The 15,850-nt window shown below is 43.7% G+C and overlaps 2 protein-coding genes and 1 long non-coding RNA gene across 7 annotated transcripts in view; 2 read left to right on the top strand and 1 right to left on the bottom strand.

The window, feature by feature from the left end:
• Positions 1-4,648, top strand: part of LOC112640252 (transmembrane protein 180-like) — a 54,242-nt gene extending 49,594 nt beyond the window's left edge. Inside the window, exon 7 of the mRNA XM_049111290.1 lies at positions 4,383-4,648. Coding sequence (XP_048967247.1) covers positions 4,383-4,434 — 52 coding nt within the window. The 3' untranslated portion in view covers positions 4,435-4,648. The remainder of the gene's footprint in view (positions 1-4,382) is intronic.
• LOC112640256 (uncharacterized) overlaps positions 1-11,855 on the bottom strand; it is a 32,492-nt gene extending 20,637 nt beyond the window's left edge. The window contains exons 1-3 of one of the 3 annotated variants that reach the window (XR_004816494.2): positions 11,718-11,840; positions 11,216-11,425; positions 10,877-11,010 (exon numbers count right to left, since the gene is read on the bottom strand). This is a non-coding gene — a long non-coding RNA (uncharacterized LOC112640256). Of the gene's footprint in view, positions 1-10,876; positions 11,011-11,215; positions 11,426-11,717 lie in introns of all 3 variants that reach the window. The other 2 variants (XR_003123933.2, XR_003123934.2) reach the window with 2 other exon arrangements.
• METTL9 (methyltransferase like 9) overlaps positions 9,775-15,850 on the top strand; it is a 47,211-nt gene continuing 41,135 nt past the window's right edge. The window contains exon 1 of one of the 3 annotated variants that reach the window (XM_025416209.3): positions 9,775-9,860. In XM_025416209.3, coding sequence (XP_025271994.1) covers positions 9,816-9,860 — 45 coding nt within the window. In that variant the 5' untranslated portion in view covers positions 9,775-9,815. Of the gene's footprint in view, positions 9,861-11,978; positions 12,294-15,850 lie in introns of those variants that run through there. The other 2 variants (XM_025416207.3, XM_025416208.3) reach the window with 2 other exon arrangements.

Below are 15,850 nucleotides of genomic sequence, written 5' to 3'. Positions count from 1 at the left end.
ATGGGACTTTGGCTCTGGTTGTGATCTCGGGGTCTTGGGATCTAGCCCCATGACCAGCCCCATGACCAACTCTGTACTCAGCAGAGTGTCTGCTTCTCCCTCTCCTTCTGTCCCTCCCCCTGCTCATGCTCTTTCTGTTATAAGTAAATACAATCTTTTAAAAAATACTATGTTATATACTTGAAATTTGCTAAGAGAGTAGCTCTTAAGTATTCTCACTACATGTGCATGTGCACACACACAACCCTAACTATGTGAGGTGATGAATATGTTAATTAACTTGATTATAATAATTATTTCACAATGTATATGTTGAACCATCCCATTGTACACCTTTAAAAAATCACATTGTAAAATCTATACAGTTTTTTGGGGGAGATTTATTTATCCATTTGAAAGAGAAAGTGTGTGAGTGGGGGAAGGAGCAGAGAGAGAGGGACAAACACTCTGCACTGAGCACAAAGCCTGACAAGGGGCCCCATCCCATGATCCTGAGATCACAACCTCAGCTGACACCAAGAGTCTGATGCTCAACCAATTGAACCACACAGGCAACCCCATATATACTCTTTTTGTCAATCATACCTCAGTAAGTCTGGAAAAAAATGGAAAAACTCCTGATCTTTGAGAGAGATCGTTAAGAAAATGAAAAGATAAGCCACAGACTGGGAGAAAATATTTGCAAAATCCCTATTTGATAAAAGACTTGCATGTAGAGTATTTTTTATAAAAAACCTCTTACAACCAGGGGCGCCTGGCAGCTCAGTGGATTGAGCATTAGACTCTTGGTTTTGACTCAGGTCATGATCTCAAGGTCATAAGATAGAGCTCCTACTGGGTACCATGCTGATGCTGTTGCAGAGGCTACTTGAGTTTATCTCTCTTCCCTCTGCCCTGCGCCTCCCCACATGTGCACTCTCACCCCACCCGACCCCCACACGTGCACTCTCTCTCTCTCTCAAATAAATCTTAAAAAAAACCTTTCACAACCAGTTAAAAGATAAGAAAGAATGCAACAAAAAATGGGCAAATATTTGAACATTCTACCAAAAAAGATATACAGATAGAAAATAAGTACATGAAAAAAAAAAAAACAACTTTGACTTTTGGGAAAAGGCAAATCAAAACCAGGGAAATACTACTACATAACTATTGGAATGGCTAAAATAAAAACTGACAATACCAAGTGCTGACAAGGTTGTGGAGCACCTAGAACTCATACAGTCCTGGGAGAATTAAAATGGCATCGCTGCTTTGGGAAACAGTTTGACAGCTTATTAGAAGGTTAAATAGATATAGAATCTGACATAGAATCCAGAAATCCCATTGCTAGCTATTTGCTCTAAAGAACAAAAAACAATATTCACACATGTACACAATTGTTTATGGCAGCTTTATTCACAATCACACACATAAAAAACTGGAAACAATTCAAATGTCCACCAGGTAATTAGTGAACAAATTGTGGTACATCTACATCATGGAATGACAGGGGATAGATTTACTGATACATCAGTGTGAATGAATGCCAACCACATAATGTTGAGTGAAAGAAGCCAGACTCAAAAGATTATCTACTGTATAATTCCATTTAAATAATATTCTGGAAAGGGTAAAACCATTGGGGCAGCAAACAAATTAGTGGCTACCAGGATCTAAGGTGGGGAGAGAGGTTGACAAGAGATCCAGGGAACTTTTTTAAGGTAATGGAAATATTCTGTATTTTGATTGTGGTGTTGGTTTACACAGTTGTATGCATTTGTCAAAACTCAGAAACTGTACATAGGGTGAATTGCTTGACTTAAAAAATATTTACAGACCACAGAAATAGTTTTCATTTTATTTTTGGAAGATTGTCCTGAAGTGATTACACAAGTGCTATTTGACTTGCTGTTTAGAAATGTCATTTTTGGGATGCCTGGGTGGCTCAGCAGTGTCTGCCTTTGGTTCAGGGCATGATCCTGGGGTCTGAGATTGAGTCTAGCATCAGGCTCCCTGCTGAGGAGCCTGCTTCTTCCTCTGCCTATGTCTCTGCTTCTGTGTCTCTCTCATGAATAAATAAAACCTTTTTTTAAAAAAAGGTCATTTTGGGGGCCCCTTGGTGGCTCAGTCAGTTAAACATACAACTTCTGATTTGGGCTCAGGTCATGATCTCAGGGTCAGAGGACTGAGCCCCGTGTCTGGCTCCTGGCCAGGCATGGAGTCTGCTTGGGATCCTCTCCTCCTCCTCCCCCCTCTATCTCTATCCTCTACCCTTCCCCTCCCTCTCCCCCATGCCACATACTCTCTCTCTCTCTCAAATAAATAATCTTTTTTAAAAAGGAAATGTCCTTTTCTTCTTTTAGGTTATCTCAACACTTAAAAAAAATCATTACCTCAGGGAACCTGGGTGGCTCAGTCAATTAAGCATCAGCCTTCAGCTCAGTTCATGATCTTAGGGTCCTGGGATGGAGTCCCACATTGGGCTCCCTGCTCAGTGGAGAGAGTCTGTTTCTCTCTCTCTCTCTCTCTCTCTCTCTCTGCACTTGACTTTGCTCTTTCTATCTCTAATAAATAAATAAAATCTTTAAAAATTATTACCTTGTTAAAAAATTTCATGACTATTGAATACTTTTTTAAGTAACACTTTATTTTTTTAAAGATTTTATTTATGAGAGAGAGAGAGAGAGAGGCAGAGACACAGGCAGAGGGAGAAGCAGGCTCCATGCAGGGAGCCCCACGTAGGACTCAATCCTGGGTCTCTAGGATCACGCCCTGGGCCGAAGGCGGCGCTAAACTGCTGAACCACCCAGGCTGCCCAGTCACACTTTTTATTAAAGCACATATTGCTTCTGCTAAGACCCTCTTCCCTGCCTTCTCCCTGTGAGCCATGTTACAAACTCCCTATTTACAACAAGATTCTGAATCGGTACACCCGAGATGGCCCAGGAACTTACACTGTAACTAATACCACTGGGGAAAAAAAAAAAAAAAATACCACTGGGGATTCTGATGCTCGTGGGCTGAGGACAGCTAACAAACACTAGGAGGCAGTAGAGCATTGTGTGAAGAATGAAGGTTCTATAATCAGACCGCCTATTTTAAAATCCTGCCTCAACCTCACACTGGCTGTGCAGTGGAAGCTTTGTGTCTTGGACCTTATTAGATTATAATTAGGATTAAAAGAGAGGACACACGTAAGACACTTAGCATGATGTGTCAGCTGTTGTTGTTTATATCATCTTTCTATGAAGAGTGAAGCTGTGGCCCAGATCCAGAATTCCATGTAGTAGAAATATACCCATTTTCATTTAGAGAGTTTTTCCTCCCAAGCACCTCCCAGGGGACTGGGCATGCCTCACACTAAGGGGGAGGGAGATGGATATGGGGAGGAAGAAATGCAAGGATTTGGGCTTTAGGTCATAAGAAGCTCACAATTTGTCAAGCATACAACTGTCAAAACAAAAGATGTCTCTGCTTATAAACTCTGTCACAAGTATGTATTATGTAAATTATTTCCTATTTTGTGGAGTGCTATGGAAATCTGAATTTGTTAGATTTGTTGTTAAAGTGTGTGGAAAAACAAAGTGAAACCACTTCTCGTGTACTATGTAAGATATGTTTATGTTAGCATTTGGGGGAAAAATCCATATAATTCGTAATTCATATAAAGAAGTAAGCAGGTGAAGAAACAGATCCTGTGACTGGTAGTCTCTAATTCGGGTGCACATGTACAGGTTGTCTTTATTAATTATCATTTTTAGAGACAAAATAATTAAGGTTATGTGATTTTCCAAGGTCACATGGAAAATGTCAGGGACATATCCAGAATGAGTTTTCTGCTTCCTGGTATGAATGCTCATCCTGTTTTTGATGACAAAGATGAGAGCTGGATATACGACACGGGGTTCAGGGACTAGGAGTGTATGGTGATAAGAAAAAAAAAAAAAGGCCCTGAAAGAGAACCAGAGGCATGTCTGAAGAATTTAAGAACGTTCTCATTTCTATTTATTTCACTTCTCAGACAAATGAGGTCTGATATTTGTTGGGTGAAGGAAGGCTGGCTGGCCATCTTCAGTCCCCATAAAGAGCATGATGTGGGTAAATCACCATTGTTTAAGGTTTTGCTGGTGTTGAAACTTGATATGCGGTTACACGGAGAATGGTATCATTTCCCACAGGCACATTAGCATAGGCCAAATTCACAGCCCAATGCAAAAAAAAAAAAAAAATTTTAAACCCCCAAACCTATTTACCAATTTACACTGAGAAATGAGACAGATCCTTGTGTTCCCCATCAGCACATGCCCACCATGTGGTGAGGAATGTGGCCATTTAGAATGATGCTAATAGATGATGTCATGGAGCCTGGATAAAATGGATGCACCTATCTCCATCCACAGAGAGACATCTGCTGCCTTGAGCCAAGCGGAGGGGTACTGCCTCCTGGGTTGATGATGGAGATCCACTACCAAATCAGCCTGCCTTTCCATTTTCTAAGGCTGACACTCCTCCCCACCCTCCACATGCAATGAGATGTTTTTTTCTGTAGGTATGTTATGACCTTCCTGCAGTCAATCTGCAGTCAAGTCTTGGCTTGGGGACCTGCCTTTCTAAAAGGTGACTTTGTATCTTTTTGCTCTAATCCATCATACAGCTGCTTTTACAAAGTGTGACTCTTTTTTTTTTTTTTTTTAAGATTTATTTATTTATGATAGAGAGAGAGAGAGGCAGAGACACAGGCAGAGGGAGAAGCAGGCTTCACGCCAGGAGCCCGTCGTGGGACTCGATCCCTGGTCTCCATGATCATGTCTTGGGCCAAAGGCAGGCGCCAAACCGCTGAGCCACCTAGGCATCCCAAGTGTGATTCTTATATAGCGATTGTTTATTTCCAGAATTTTTTTCAGGGCATTTTTAACAGGGCAGTTTTGATGATCAATTGTATGTACTGCCTACCATATTAAAAAGACCTGACTTGGGATCCCTGTGTGGCACAGCGGTTTAGTGCCTGCCTTTGGCCCAGGGCGCGATCCTGGAAACCCGGTATCGAATCCCACGTCAGGCTCCCAGTGCATGGAGCCTGCTTCTCCCTCTGCCTATGTCTCTGCCTCTCTCTCTCTCTGTGTGACTATCATAAATAAATAAAAATTAAAAAAAAAAGACCTGACTTAATTTTTTTTCCTCAAACATCTTTAAACATACGTTAAAAATGTAATGTATTCCTGACACTTGTGTCTAAACAGATATAAATTCTAAAAGGGATAAAAGAGCTAACAAATATTAAATGTTCTCAGATATGATATGATTTACCATGTATCAAGATGAAAATCTGCCCATGTATAGGACAATGGGGAAATTCCAGTCCATGTATCAAACAGAGACTCTAAAAATTAATTCATTGTACTATGAAATAACTACATGGATTAACTTAATTTTTCCCCATGAAGACTTATCCTGGGCAGCCTGGGTGGCTCAGCGGTTTAGCGCCGCCTTCAGCCCAGGGCCTGATCCTGGAGACCCGGAATCGAGTCCCACGTCAGGCTCCCTGCATGGAGCCTGCTTCTCCCTCGCCTGTGTCTCTGCCTCTCTCTCTCTCTCTGTGCCTCTCATGAGTAAATAAATAGAATCTTAAAAAAAAAAATGTAAAAAGTGCATGTAACTAACCTAAGGGAATTTGCTTAAAATTATGTTTAGAAAGCAGCAAATTTGGGACGCCTGAGTGGCTCAGCGGTTGAGCGTCTCTCTTTGGCTTAGGGCGTGATCCCGGGGTTCTGGGATCGAGTCCTGCATTGGGCTCCCTGTGAAGAGCTTGCTTCTCCCTCTGCCTAGGTCTCTACCTCTCTGTCTCTCATGAATAAAATCTTAAAAAAAAAACAAAAAAACAAAACCAGCAACTCTGGCTCCAATGTCACTTTAGTTTTAAATTGGACTTTTCCTGGAGGCAGAACAGCCTGTTCTATATTCCCAGATAAACTATACTTTTGTGAGGTCCCTGAGCAAAGCTGGCTTCTCCCACTCTCACCTCCCAGAGCTGGTGTGGGAGGCTGGAGGAAGAAGATAGAATCTGAGTGCTATCGGTGGAAGGCAAAGCTTCCAATACCTGCCCCTGTCCTTTCTAAAACTTTTCTCAAAAGACTTGAGCATGGAAAGCTAATGAACTTGAAATAAACTTTCTATTGTAGAACAGCCTACTAGCTGTTTTTGGGATTGACTGTCGATTTTAGGAAATTGTCTGTAACAAAGGATGCTTGGTAAGGGAAAACCATGAACCGCAGGAAAACAGCTGTGATGGTCTCACAATGCTGAGGTTTTGGTTATTTAAGAGCCAAATGCCTTTCCTCTGGGTTTAATGGTTTGTGCACACGATACCTTTACGGAAGATCCTAGGCTGAGTTGTAAAGCAACTCACATTAGTTGTGGCTATATATACACAAAAAACAAAACAAAACAAAACAAAACAAAACAAACAAACAAACAAACAAAAAGATCAATCACTGTCTTTACCAGAGAAGGGAGATAGTTTTTTCTGATTTTCAGGTTGCTTGATTGCTCAAGTATCCTCTTTCATAAATGTACTCTTCCTCATTCTCATACTAGTACGTGGTTGTGTAAAAATAAAATGGTCTTCTTTCATGCCAGCAGAGATGTGGTTCTGTGCTGTTACACTAACTCTTTATGATCACTTATGTTTATGTATGTACATACATATTTTGTCTACTATGAAATATTTAGATTTTAAGTTTTTAAAGCTTTCTCATTGTACCGTGCAATTTTTTCATGTATTTCAAATAAACCATAAGTTTGAATGTTTTGTAGTTAACAAAACAAAAAGACTTTATAGTTTTAAAATAAGTATATGAAAACACAGTGGCATGAAGTGACATGGCACAGGGGGTGGAGAGGAAGTAGCCATTCATAAGACCAAACCCACATACATGCAGGAGACAGCAATTAAGAGGCCAAGGATAGGGATGTTTTGAAAATACACTTAAAACAAGATCAAAGAACATCTTTGGACCTTTGAAAATGCCCCAGAAAGTGAGTGAAAAACAACAGCCTTCTCTCTTTTTTCAGAGCTCTGACTCAGACCTCCTACGAGGAGATTGCAAAGTTGAAGCATGTATTTTAAAATAATACATATATTCCTTTCAGTGAGTTACACTATTACGTGCAATTTTTTTTAAGGATCCTAAAAGCAATCATGTATACATAAAAATTACATAGGTGGTCCACCAGGAGTCTTCACATCCCTCGAGTGGGATGCAAGGGCACTCCTATTTCTTTTCTTACAATTACTGGGTGCACCTATAATCCAGAGGAACTTGGGCAACTTCGGAAGCTCTCAAACTTAGAGAGATGTCAAAATGAGGGCTGCAATGCCACACTTCCTCTGGGCAGCATTCTGCACACTACTCCCTACACCCCAGTCAAGTCAGATCCCTCTATTAATTTTTGTTGTTGTTGTTGTTTTAATTTATGAGAAACAGAGAGAGGCAGAGACATAGGCAGAGGGAGAAGCAGGCTCCTTGCAGGGAGCCTGATGTGGGACTCGATCCCTGGATCCAAGGATCACACCCTGAGCCAAAGGCAGACGCTCAACCACTGAGCCACTCAAGTGTCCCTTATTTATGTATGTATGTATGTGTGTGTATGTATGTTAGAAGTTCTAACAATATCCAATTCTTTTCTAGCACTCAGCAATTTGTAATCATTTATTCATTTTTTGATTCCTTGGACAGGTCTGCCTCCTACTAGACAGACTGCAGATTGTCTGACGGTGAGGCACTATGTTTGTTTTCTGTTCCACATACTACAGTAAATGGCATGTATTTAATACATATTTACTGACTATGTGAAAGTGGTATTTGTCTTTCTGATGTTATTCCTGACAAACAGAGACAGGTATGAGATTACCATGGTGTGAGGACTGAGGGGCAGGGGGAGGAAGCCGCAGGGTTCAGAAGGTTCTTTTCTTTTTTTAAAAAGATTTTATTTATTCATGAGAGACACAGGCAGAGACATAGGCAGAGGGAGAAGCAGGCTCCACGCAGGGAGCCTGATGTGGGACTCGATCCCGAGACCGTGGGATCACACCCTGAGCCGAAGGCAGGCCCGCTGGGCCACCCAGGCATCCGGGTTCAGAAGGTTCTAAACATGAAATGCCACCGTTGGCATGGAGTTCTATATATCAGAGGGAGAAAGGCTTGCCTACTCAGAAGACCAACATTCTTGACAAGTAGATGACTTCAGTTTGCTGCCTGATTCTATGATTTTTAGGTTTGAATGTTTTCTAGTTTATGTTTTATTTCCTGCCCCCATCCTTCCTCCCTTAGTTTGAAGTCGAAAGGAATAGACACAGGAGGAGCTCTCATCAAGAGGTCTAAGGGAATGTTTTATGGCGAATAGCTCTGCAGAGACCAGTCACATTAGGACTGAACATCCTTCTGATAATGTTGGTTGAGACTTCTAGATCACCTGATTCTCACAGATGTATTGTGAAGTAGGCAGCTCAGAATCATGGGCCTTAGTTTATAAATGAGGAAAGGGGGGGATAAGAAGAGGTTGAATTATCTGGGTTATAGTGAAAACAAGAGCAAATTAACATTTTTTTGGAGAGCTTACTATGTGTTGAGGCCTTACATTAAGCCATTTATATTTAGACTATATACTTTAATCATTACCACATCCCACAAGACTATTTTATTCCCATGTTACAGATGAGGAGACTGAGACCTAGAGATCAAATTATTTGCTTCAAATTGCATTACCAGAACCATAGTCAGGCTTCAAACTCAGGTAGTCTGTCTCAAACTACTATGCTAATGAGTACACTGGGAGATCTCCAAGAGTACACTGTGTTATTTATACTTGCTTCTATAGGTCTGACTCCCAGTTTAATTCTGCTACTTTATGTTGCCAATTTTTTTGCAACCTGTTTGCAGTTTCACCTGAGCTTAGAATTTATCAATCAGAGACCATAGTGATCATTGCCTATGACAGAAATTGTATCAACCAAGTTCAGATAAAAATCCCCATTAAAATAACTGCTGAATATTTACTAATTTGATTTTTTAAGACGTCCTTAGTGCTTAATTACCACAGGGCACATCTACTGAATATACTGGGGAATACTTGCATCATTCTCTGACACTACAAAACACGAAGAAGTATTAAAAAAAAAAAAAACAAATCCATAAAATGAAGTCGATGAAAACGTGATTTATGAGTTCTTTTTAGACTATGATTTCTTCACGGAGATGACAGTGACCAACAGCGACGAACACATTTTGTGTCCTCTACAGATCCAGTCCCTCTTTCTATGGGTTCCTTTCACATTATATTTTGTCATTGAAAAGAAAACATGAAATGTAATCTGTAGCTGATAAGAACAATTACAAAAAAAGGTACCTTTGCTTAGAGTTCTAGAGAGGAAAGTGATCCAGTCAAGATTTTGGGCCTGTGCACAGAGCTACGACATAAGTGAGACATCTAAACTCCTCCTGGTCAGGAGGGCAGTGAGCAGGTCAGTACAGAACGCTGTCGTTTATGTATCTTTGGGATATCACTGACTGCATTTGAAAGCCATGTAAGAAAGGATATTGGCTGGTTTTTGGCTTCTCATGTTATCTGCCTCTTCGCCTCTCCATTATGGATAACTGAGGTTTTTAATTGAGGTTTTAATATACAGTAGTGACATTCTAGAAGATGAAGGAAGGGGGCAGTCCCTGAGGGCAATCTGAACTTCTGCTTAGTATATTTACTCTTGCTGTTTTCCTTCCTCCTCATTTGTAATTCAGGAGGCTCTCTGAGAAGAGAGAGACAGCAAAGCTTCTTAGATGGATCGAAGGATCACGAGCTGGGATACCAAGTTCTATGAAAAGGTCTGCTATTGAATTTGCTCTACCTTTAGGCAGATCATTTGATCGTGTTGTGCTTTGGTTTCTTCCTGTGCTTGCTTGCTAAACGTAAATAACATGTATTTGACTATTTTGTGATTATTATAGAGTCTTTTAAATGTGTGGATGATTCATTTTTCCAGGCCAGCTGCTCAGGTATAAAATGAAAATCTGCTCCTTTGAGATGCTAGGCTCTACGGCCGATAAAATGAAAATCTGCTCCTTTGAGATGCTAGGCTCCACGGCCGTCAACTGACCTCCAAATCCTTAGGAGTTCAGCAGCCATCTAGTTGCTTCTTGTTCATCTGACACAGTTTACAGTCTCTGAGCTGTGGCTCCTCAAGTTTATTCTGTAGTTGGGGGGCAAACCTTTTGTTTCCTTTGTTTTCAGAAATGAAATGTCACTTTATATACTCTTGCTGTTTTCACCCTCCTCTTCCCACTACCCCCCTCTAGAAATACGAAGGCTTTCTTTTGGCACAGACAGAGCTCCTTTATCTCACACTGATTTCAGAGACAGGAGGGAGAGGTGACCTGGTAAACAAATCGTATTATCTGGACTGGCTAACACAGTTGCCTTTTGATGATTTGGGCCAGGGACCACTAGAGGTTTGAACTAGACTTAGGAAGGTTCAGGCTCTTTGCAGTTTTGGGAGGAAGCAGTCAGGGAGTATACTGAAAAGAGAGAACACAAAGTATCCTCCCCTGCCCCCCCCCCCCATGTTTTTGTTAGTTAGTTATAGCCTACCTCATGTTAAGCAACAAGGTGTCCCTGTTCGACAAGTGCCAAGCTGAGATTCTCAGAACCTACTTTAAACGTTTGTGGGTAAAGAACAATTTTGTTCTTCACCATGCCACCGTGGCATAAATGACCATCTCTGAAGTGCAATATCAGAGTAAACGGAAAGGCTTCTTACTTTCTTTTGAACTAAAAAAAATTTTTTAAAATGTATTTACATTATTTCTAGTGGAGTTCAATTAAAAGCAGTTTCTAAACAAACCTGGGAAGCTAGAGAGCCCGTGAAATTATGTTAACTCCTTAGTTGTAGCTTGGAGGTATAGCAGCAGGAAGGACTTCAGACACAGGAACACCGTGTGACCCCTTCGGTTCTGAAACGTTGCTAGGGCTCCTGTGCTAGAAAGGATCAAAGAAACATCGGGTAAATACTGCTCCTAGAACCCAGTTCGCTGGAAGAGCGTTGGTTGGGTCCAAATTTCCGTTCAAGGAAACAGGCAAGGGAGTCTAATTGAGGAGGGGTAGCGGGGGTGGGGGTGGGGTGGGGAGAGGCGGGGTTGTGTCTTCATTCTCCGACAGGGTCATCGATACATTAAAATATTACTTGCGGGTGCCCCGGCTGCAGGAGCTTCCAACAGTGGCAGAGCTTTCACGGATGCCTCTTAGAAGCTGCACCCAGCAACCTGCCAGGCGTGCGGGACGGGACTGGGAGGAGGGGTTGCTGATACCCGGTCTCCCCGAGATTCCCGGCGGCTTTGCCGCTGCAGCAGAGGCGGGTGGAGGCCCTGGGGGGTGGGGGCCCGGCTCGTCGGCTCTAAACGTAAACAGGACACTGTTTACCAACTGGCAGCGTCCGTCCCCGGCGAGGTGTCGGGTCTGACAGTCTGGACGTACAGACCGCAAGGAGACACCCTCTCCTCGCCCCCCCCCCCCGCCCTCCTCCGGGGTCCGTCTGCACAACCGGCTGCAAGTCCTGCTGGGGTCCGGGAGTGGGGGCGCCCGGAGGCAACGACAAAAGCGAAGAAAGACCAGAAGCGCTGAGGGCACCACCTTAGAGGGGCCGGGACGCTTCAGTAACTCGCTTCGGAAGAAGCACCCCCTCCTACCCTAAGAAAGCGAGCAATCCTCTCCACCATTACGCAGGCGGAAGGCGGGGACGCGCGCCCGGCGACTGCGCGCTCCCTTTGTCCCGCTCCCCCCGCCGCCGCCGGAGGCTCGCGGAGCCGGGGGAGCGCGCCGCCGCGTCCCGTAAGTGCTCCGGGCGGAAACCGGTGCCGGCGGCTGCGGCGTTCCGCGGGCGGAAAGGAAAGGGGGGGAGGCAGGAAGGGTGCGCGCCGCCCGCTCCTCCCCACCCCCCCGCCCCCCCGCCCCCCCGCCTCGGCCCTGCAGGGGCTGGATGGGCAAGTTGGGCGCGATGGCTCGAGCCCGGGCGGCGGCGGCGGCGGCCGGAGGCGGCGGCGCCTCCTCCTCCTCGCCCCGGCGCCGGCGGTGATCCGAAGGAGCGGCCGCGGCCCCCGATGAGACTGTTCGTGGGCTGGCTGTGCCTGAGCCTGGCGTCCGTGTGGCTGGCGCGGAGGATGTGGACGCTGCGGAGCCCGCTCACCCGCTCCCTGTACGTGAACATGACGAGCGGCCCCGGCGGGCCGGCGGCGGCCGCGGGCGGCAGGAAGGAGAACCACCAGGTACGCGGCCCGGCGGGGGCGGGGGCGTGGCGGCCGGGCCTTCCCGCGCGGCCGGGCTATTGTGCGGGGCTCCGCGGCCGCAGCCGCCGCCTCCCGCCCCCGCGGGCTGTCGCCCAGTCGCCTCGGCCCTTCGGAAAGTTTTCCCGACGTCTCCCCGGCCGGGCGCCGCCTCCGGGCCCCGCGGGCGCCTTTTGTTCCCGGGCGCGGGCGGAGCGCGGCCTCCCGGTCCTCCCCGGGCCCGGAGCCCCGCATTGTTCCCGGGCCGCGGGCGGCGGTCGCAGGCGCAGGGGCGCCCGGGGTGCGGGACCTTAGGGGCGGGCGCGGGGCCGCGGGCATCCACCGGGCACCGGGGCCTGCGGTCTGCACCACCGGGCCGAGCCCGTGACCCGCGCGACCCGCGGCCGCCGCCGGCCTCACCCCCACCCCCCACCCCGCACCCCGCACCCCAACCCTTGTTTGTCTGCTTCAATCTCTCAACATACAAAGGGCCATAAAGAAATGTAACCGTGCATCGTGAGCCTTTTTAAGTCTCTGGGCTTAAGCGGCTGACATTTTTCCCTCTGCAGTTAAATTAAAAAAAAAAAAAAAAAAAAAAGGGTGTTTGACAGGTCCTCACACTCCCATCCTCCTGAGCCTCCCCCCCACCCCCTCCACTCCTCCCTAAGAGAGAGAGAGAGAGAGCGAGCTCTCCTTGCAACTTCAGTGTTTTGGTATCTGACCAGAAAGATGTGGTAAGAAGGAAGATGATGCAAGCTTTTCCTGGAAGGGATTTTTTTTTTTTGTTTTGTTTTTTGTTTTTTGTTTAAACAAAACAGAATTAGGCAGGAGTGAATTCTTTTTAGAGTTGCGGATCGTGAGCTCTGCGATGTGACCGGTTAGGGTGGTCTTTTCATGATAGTTTTGTGCCACTCCACAGAAGTATGTGTGCAGGTCAGCTGTAGAAGGAAGAGTGGAGGAAAATTTAAAAAAAAAAAAAAAAAAAAGGAAAAGTGACATTTCATATTTGACCGTAATGTAGTGTGTGGTTAACCCTGCCTTCATTGAGAAGAGGCTTTCTAACTCTGCCAGAGTGCTGGCCTAGGATTGCTAGCGTCTATAGTACATCTTGCCTTTGCAAGGAGCAGGAAGCGATTATTCCCCATTTTGCGTCTCATCATTTTTCATAGATTTTTGTTTGTTTGTTTTGTTTTTCCTGTGTTACAGCATTTATTATGCCAGGCGTTCGGAGAGTTTACACGTGAAGAATTATCTAAGGACTTAAAGCAATTCATTAAGAAAAGTAGCGGTTTAGTTTCTATCTAGTAATTACCGGTCACGGCCCCTTTTCTGTTTTTCAAGGAAATAATAAATTTCCACGAAAGAAAAAAATTGTTTTCTGTCGTGACCCCACAGCTCTTGCAATTTGTCAGGGAATCATGCCTATGGTATTGTTGGGAGTGTGTACCTAAAGTCAGTAGGTGATCTTAAGCTGTAAAACCACATTCTTTGCTGTGGGTTAATTGCTTAACACTTATCCTTCTCAGAGAAACGACTCTAAAGTACCGCAGTGATAATGTAGTTACCAAAATGTCACACATCCGTATGGATGGTGGTGTAAAACAATGAATTAGAAATGTCATTTTCAACAATTGGTAGAAAGAAGGTTCTGGGTAGGATAAAAAGGAGACTGATTTCCATTGATGTGGAATTATGGTTCGAATCTCTTAGCTGTAGGTGTTTATGATTCTTGTCTTGATTACTTCTACTATAACACACTTGATATGTTTTCACTGCTTGTAGAAAAATTGGTTATATTTTAAAAATTGAGAAGCTGATTAAGTAATTTGTTTTTTGTGGAGTGTAGTTAGAATATATATATATCCTTAGCATAGCCTCAGAATATCTCCTAACAGGGGATACCTTCTAATCGTGTACCTTTTTAAAACTGAATCAGTTAGGTTCTGAGGAAAACTAATACTGGTTTCAGATACTTCGTTTACTTTGTTTCGCTTCTGAGCTACTCAGGTATGTGTGTACACAGGTGTGCTTTAACCAGTTGGACTAACAGTTTGGCAGCTAAGTTCTCCAGGTGAAGACTAATCTGGTACTCTCTGAATATTTAGGGGGAGATTGGCTCTTTTCCATAGAATGATCAATCCAGACATTATTTTGAGATGAGACATTGACATTATGAAATATTGCCTATGAATAAAGATAAAAATGAACAAAAGAAATGTGTATGTAGAAAGCATGGTGAGATAAAGTGAAAGAGGACGCTGTCCGCTCTGCAGAGTGTCTGTTTATGGTTTGTTATCTGCTTTATATTGCAGCATCCTAGGTGTGCCTCATAAACTATCTCACTTATGAAGTAACTTAACACTAATATTCTTTCCCCCTTCAAATTTATAGTTTCATCTAAGGTTTTCTGGTGTTCATTTGGGTGTGTGGGATCCATCGCCAGCCACATCTGGTTCTTTTGGACTTGCATGAAAGTGGGGTTATGGATTTAATTGAACTGTACTTAGCACAAGTTTTCTTTATGGTTATTTTATTAAGAAATTATGGTGGAGGAGTCTGGTTAAAAGAGTTCTTGGGAAATGTTTATCATTAAAAATTGCTATTTAGTTACTATTGCCTGGAGGTGAAATATAAGGCTCTTTTGAGCTAAGGTTGCTCTAAAACTATAGTAGCAGCACCATTTTAATAACTTGGTTGGTGTGCTAGCTTCAAATCTGGGATTATTTTTTCACTTTGGGCAAGAGAATAGCACGGAAGGGCTTGTCTTGGAGCTGGGATATGGCTTGCAGGCCAAATTGGGCTCACTGACTTTTTTGTTATAGCCTATGAAGTCAGAATAGTTTAACATTTTTAAATGGTCACAAAAAATATATTTTGTAATATGTGACAGTTTCTTTTATGAAATTCAAATTCCAGTGTCCACAAATAAAGTTTTGTTGGCACAGCCACCACCTTCATTTACTTACTGTCTGTAAGGGCTTCCTCACTAACAATGGCAGACTTGATTGGTAGGTACTACAACCTACAAGCCTTAAGTATTTATTGTGTGTCCCCTTACAGAAAAAGAGTTTTCCCCAGAGAAAATTTCCAGCTTCCTTCATCAGCAGCACATTTCTTAATCACAGGTTGCACAGTGGGTAGTTTGACTCATTGGGAAGAAATAGAGCCAGGCAGTGAGAAACTAGATATGTCGCTTTTTGGTATGGGCAGGCTTAGAACTTAAAAAGAAGGTAGCAACAACAAACACTTTGGATCTAGTGTTTTTGATGCATTGTACCTAGTACTTAAAGTTAATGCAACTATTATGGAGCTATTGAAACTTGAAAGGGCCATTCAATAGTTTCTGAGTTGATAGAGTAGAAAAAAGAATTGTTATGGAACTCCCTGGAACGAGGCCAGGACAGTTTCTTCAGGCGATGCACTGTAAGGATTTTTAAGAGCACAGGTAACACTGGTTATCTGCAGTTAGTGAAGTTTAACTTAAAATTGCAAAAGTTTGTGTATAGTTATTTTTTCACCTTATATAACTTCAGAACTGTGTTATGTTACAAACAGTGATG

Source organism: Canis lupus, chromosome 6 (genome assembly GCF_003254725.2).
Source record: "Canis lupus dingo isolate Sandy chromosome 6, ASM325472v2, whole genome shotgun sequence".
Taxonomy (NCBI): domain Eukaryota; kingdom Metazoa; phylum Chordata; class Mammalia; order Carnivora; family Canidae; genus Canis; species Canis lupus.
Note: the sequence above shows the minus strand (reverse complement) of the source record. Positions and strands in the feature narration are given on the sequence as shown.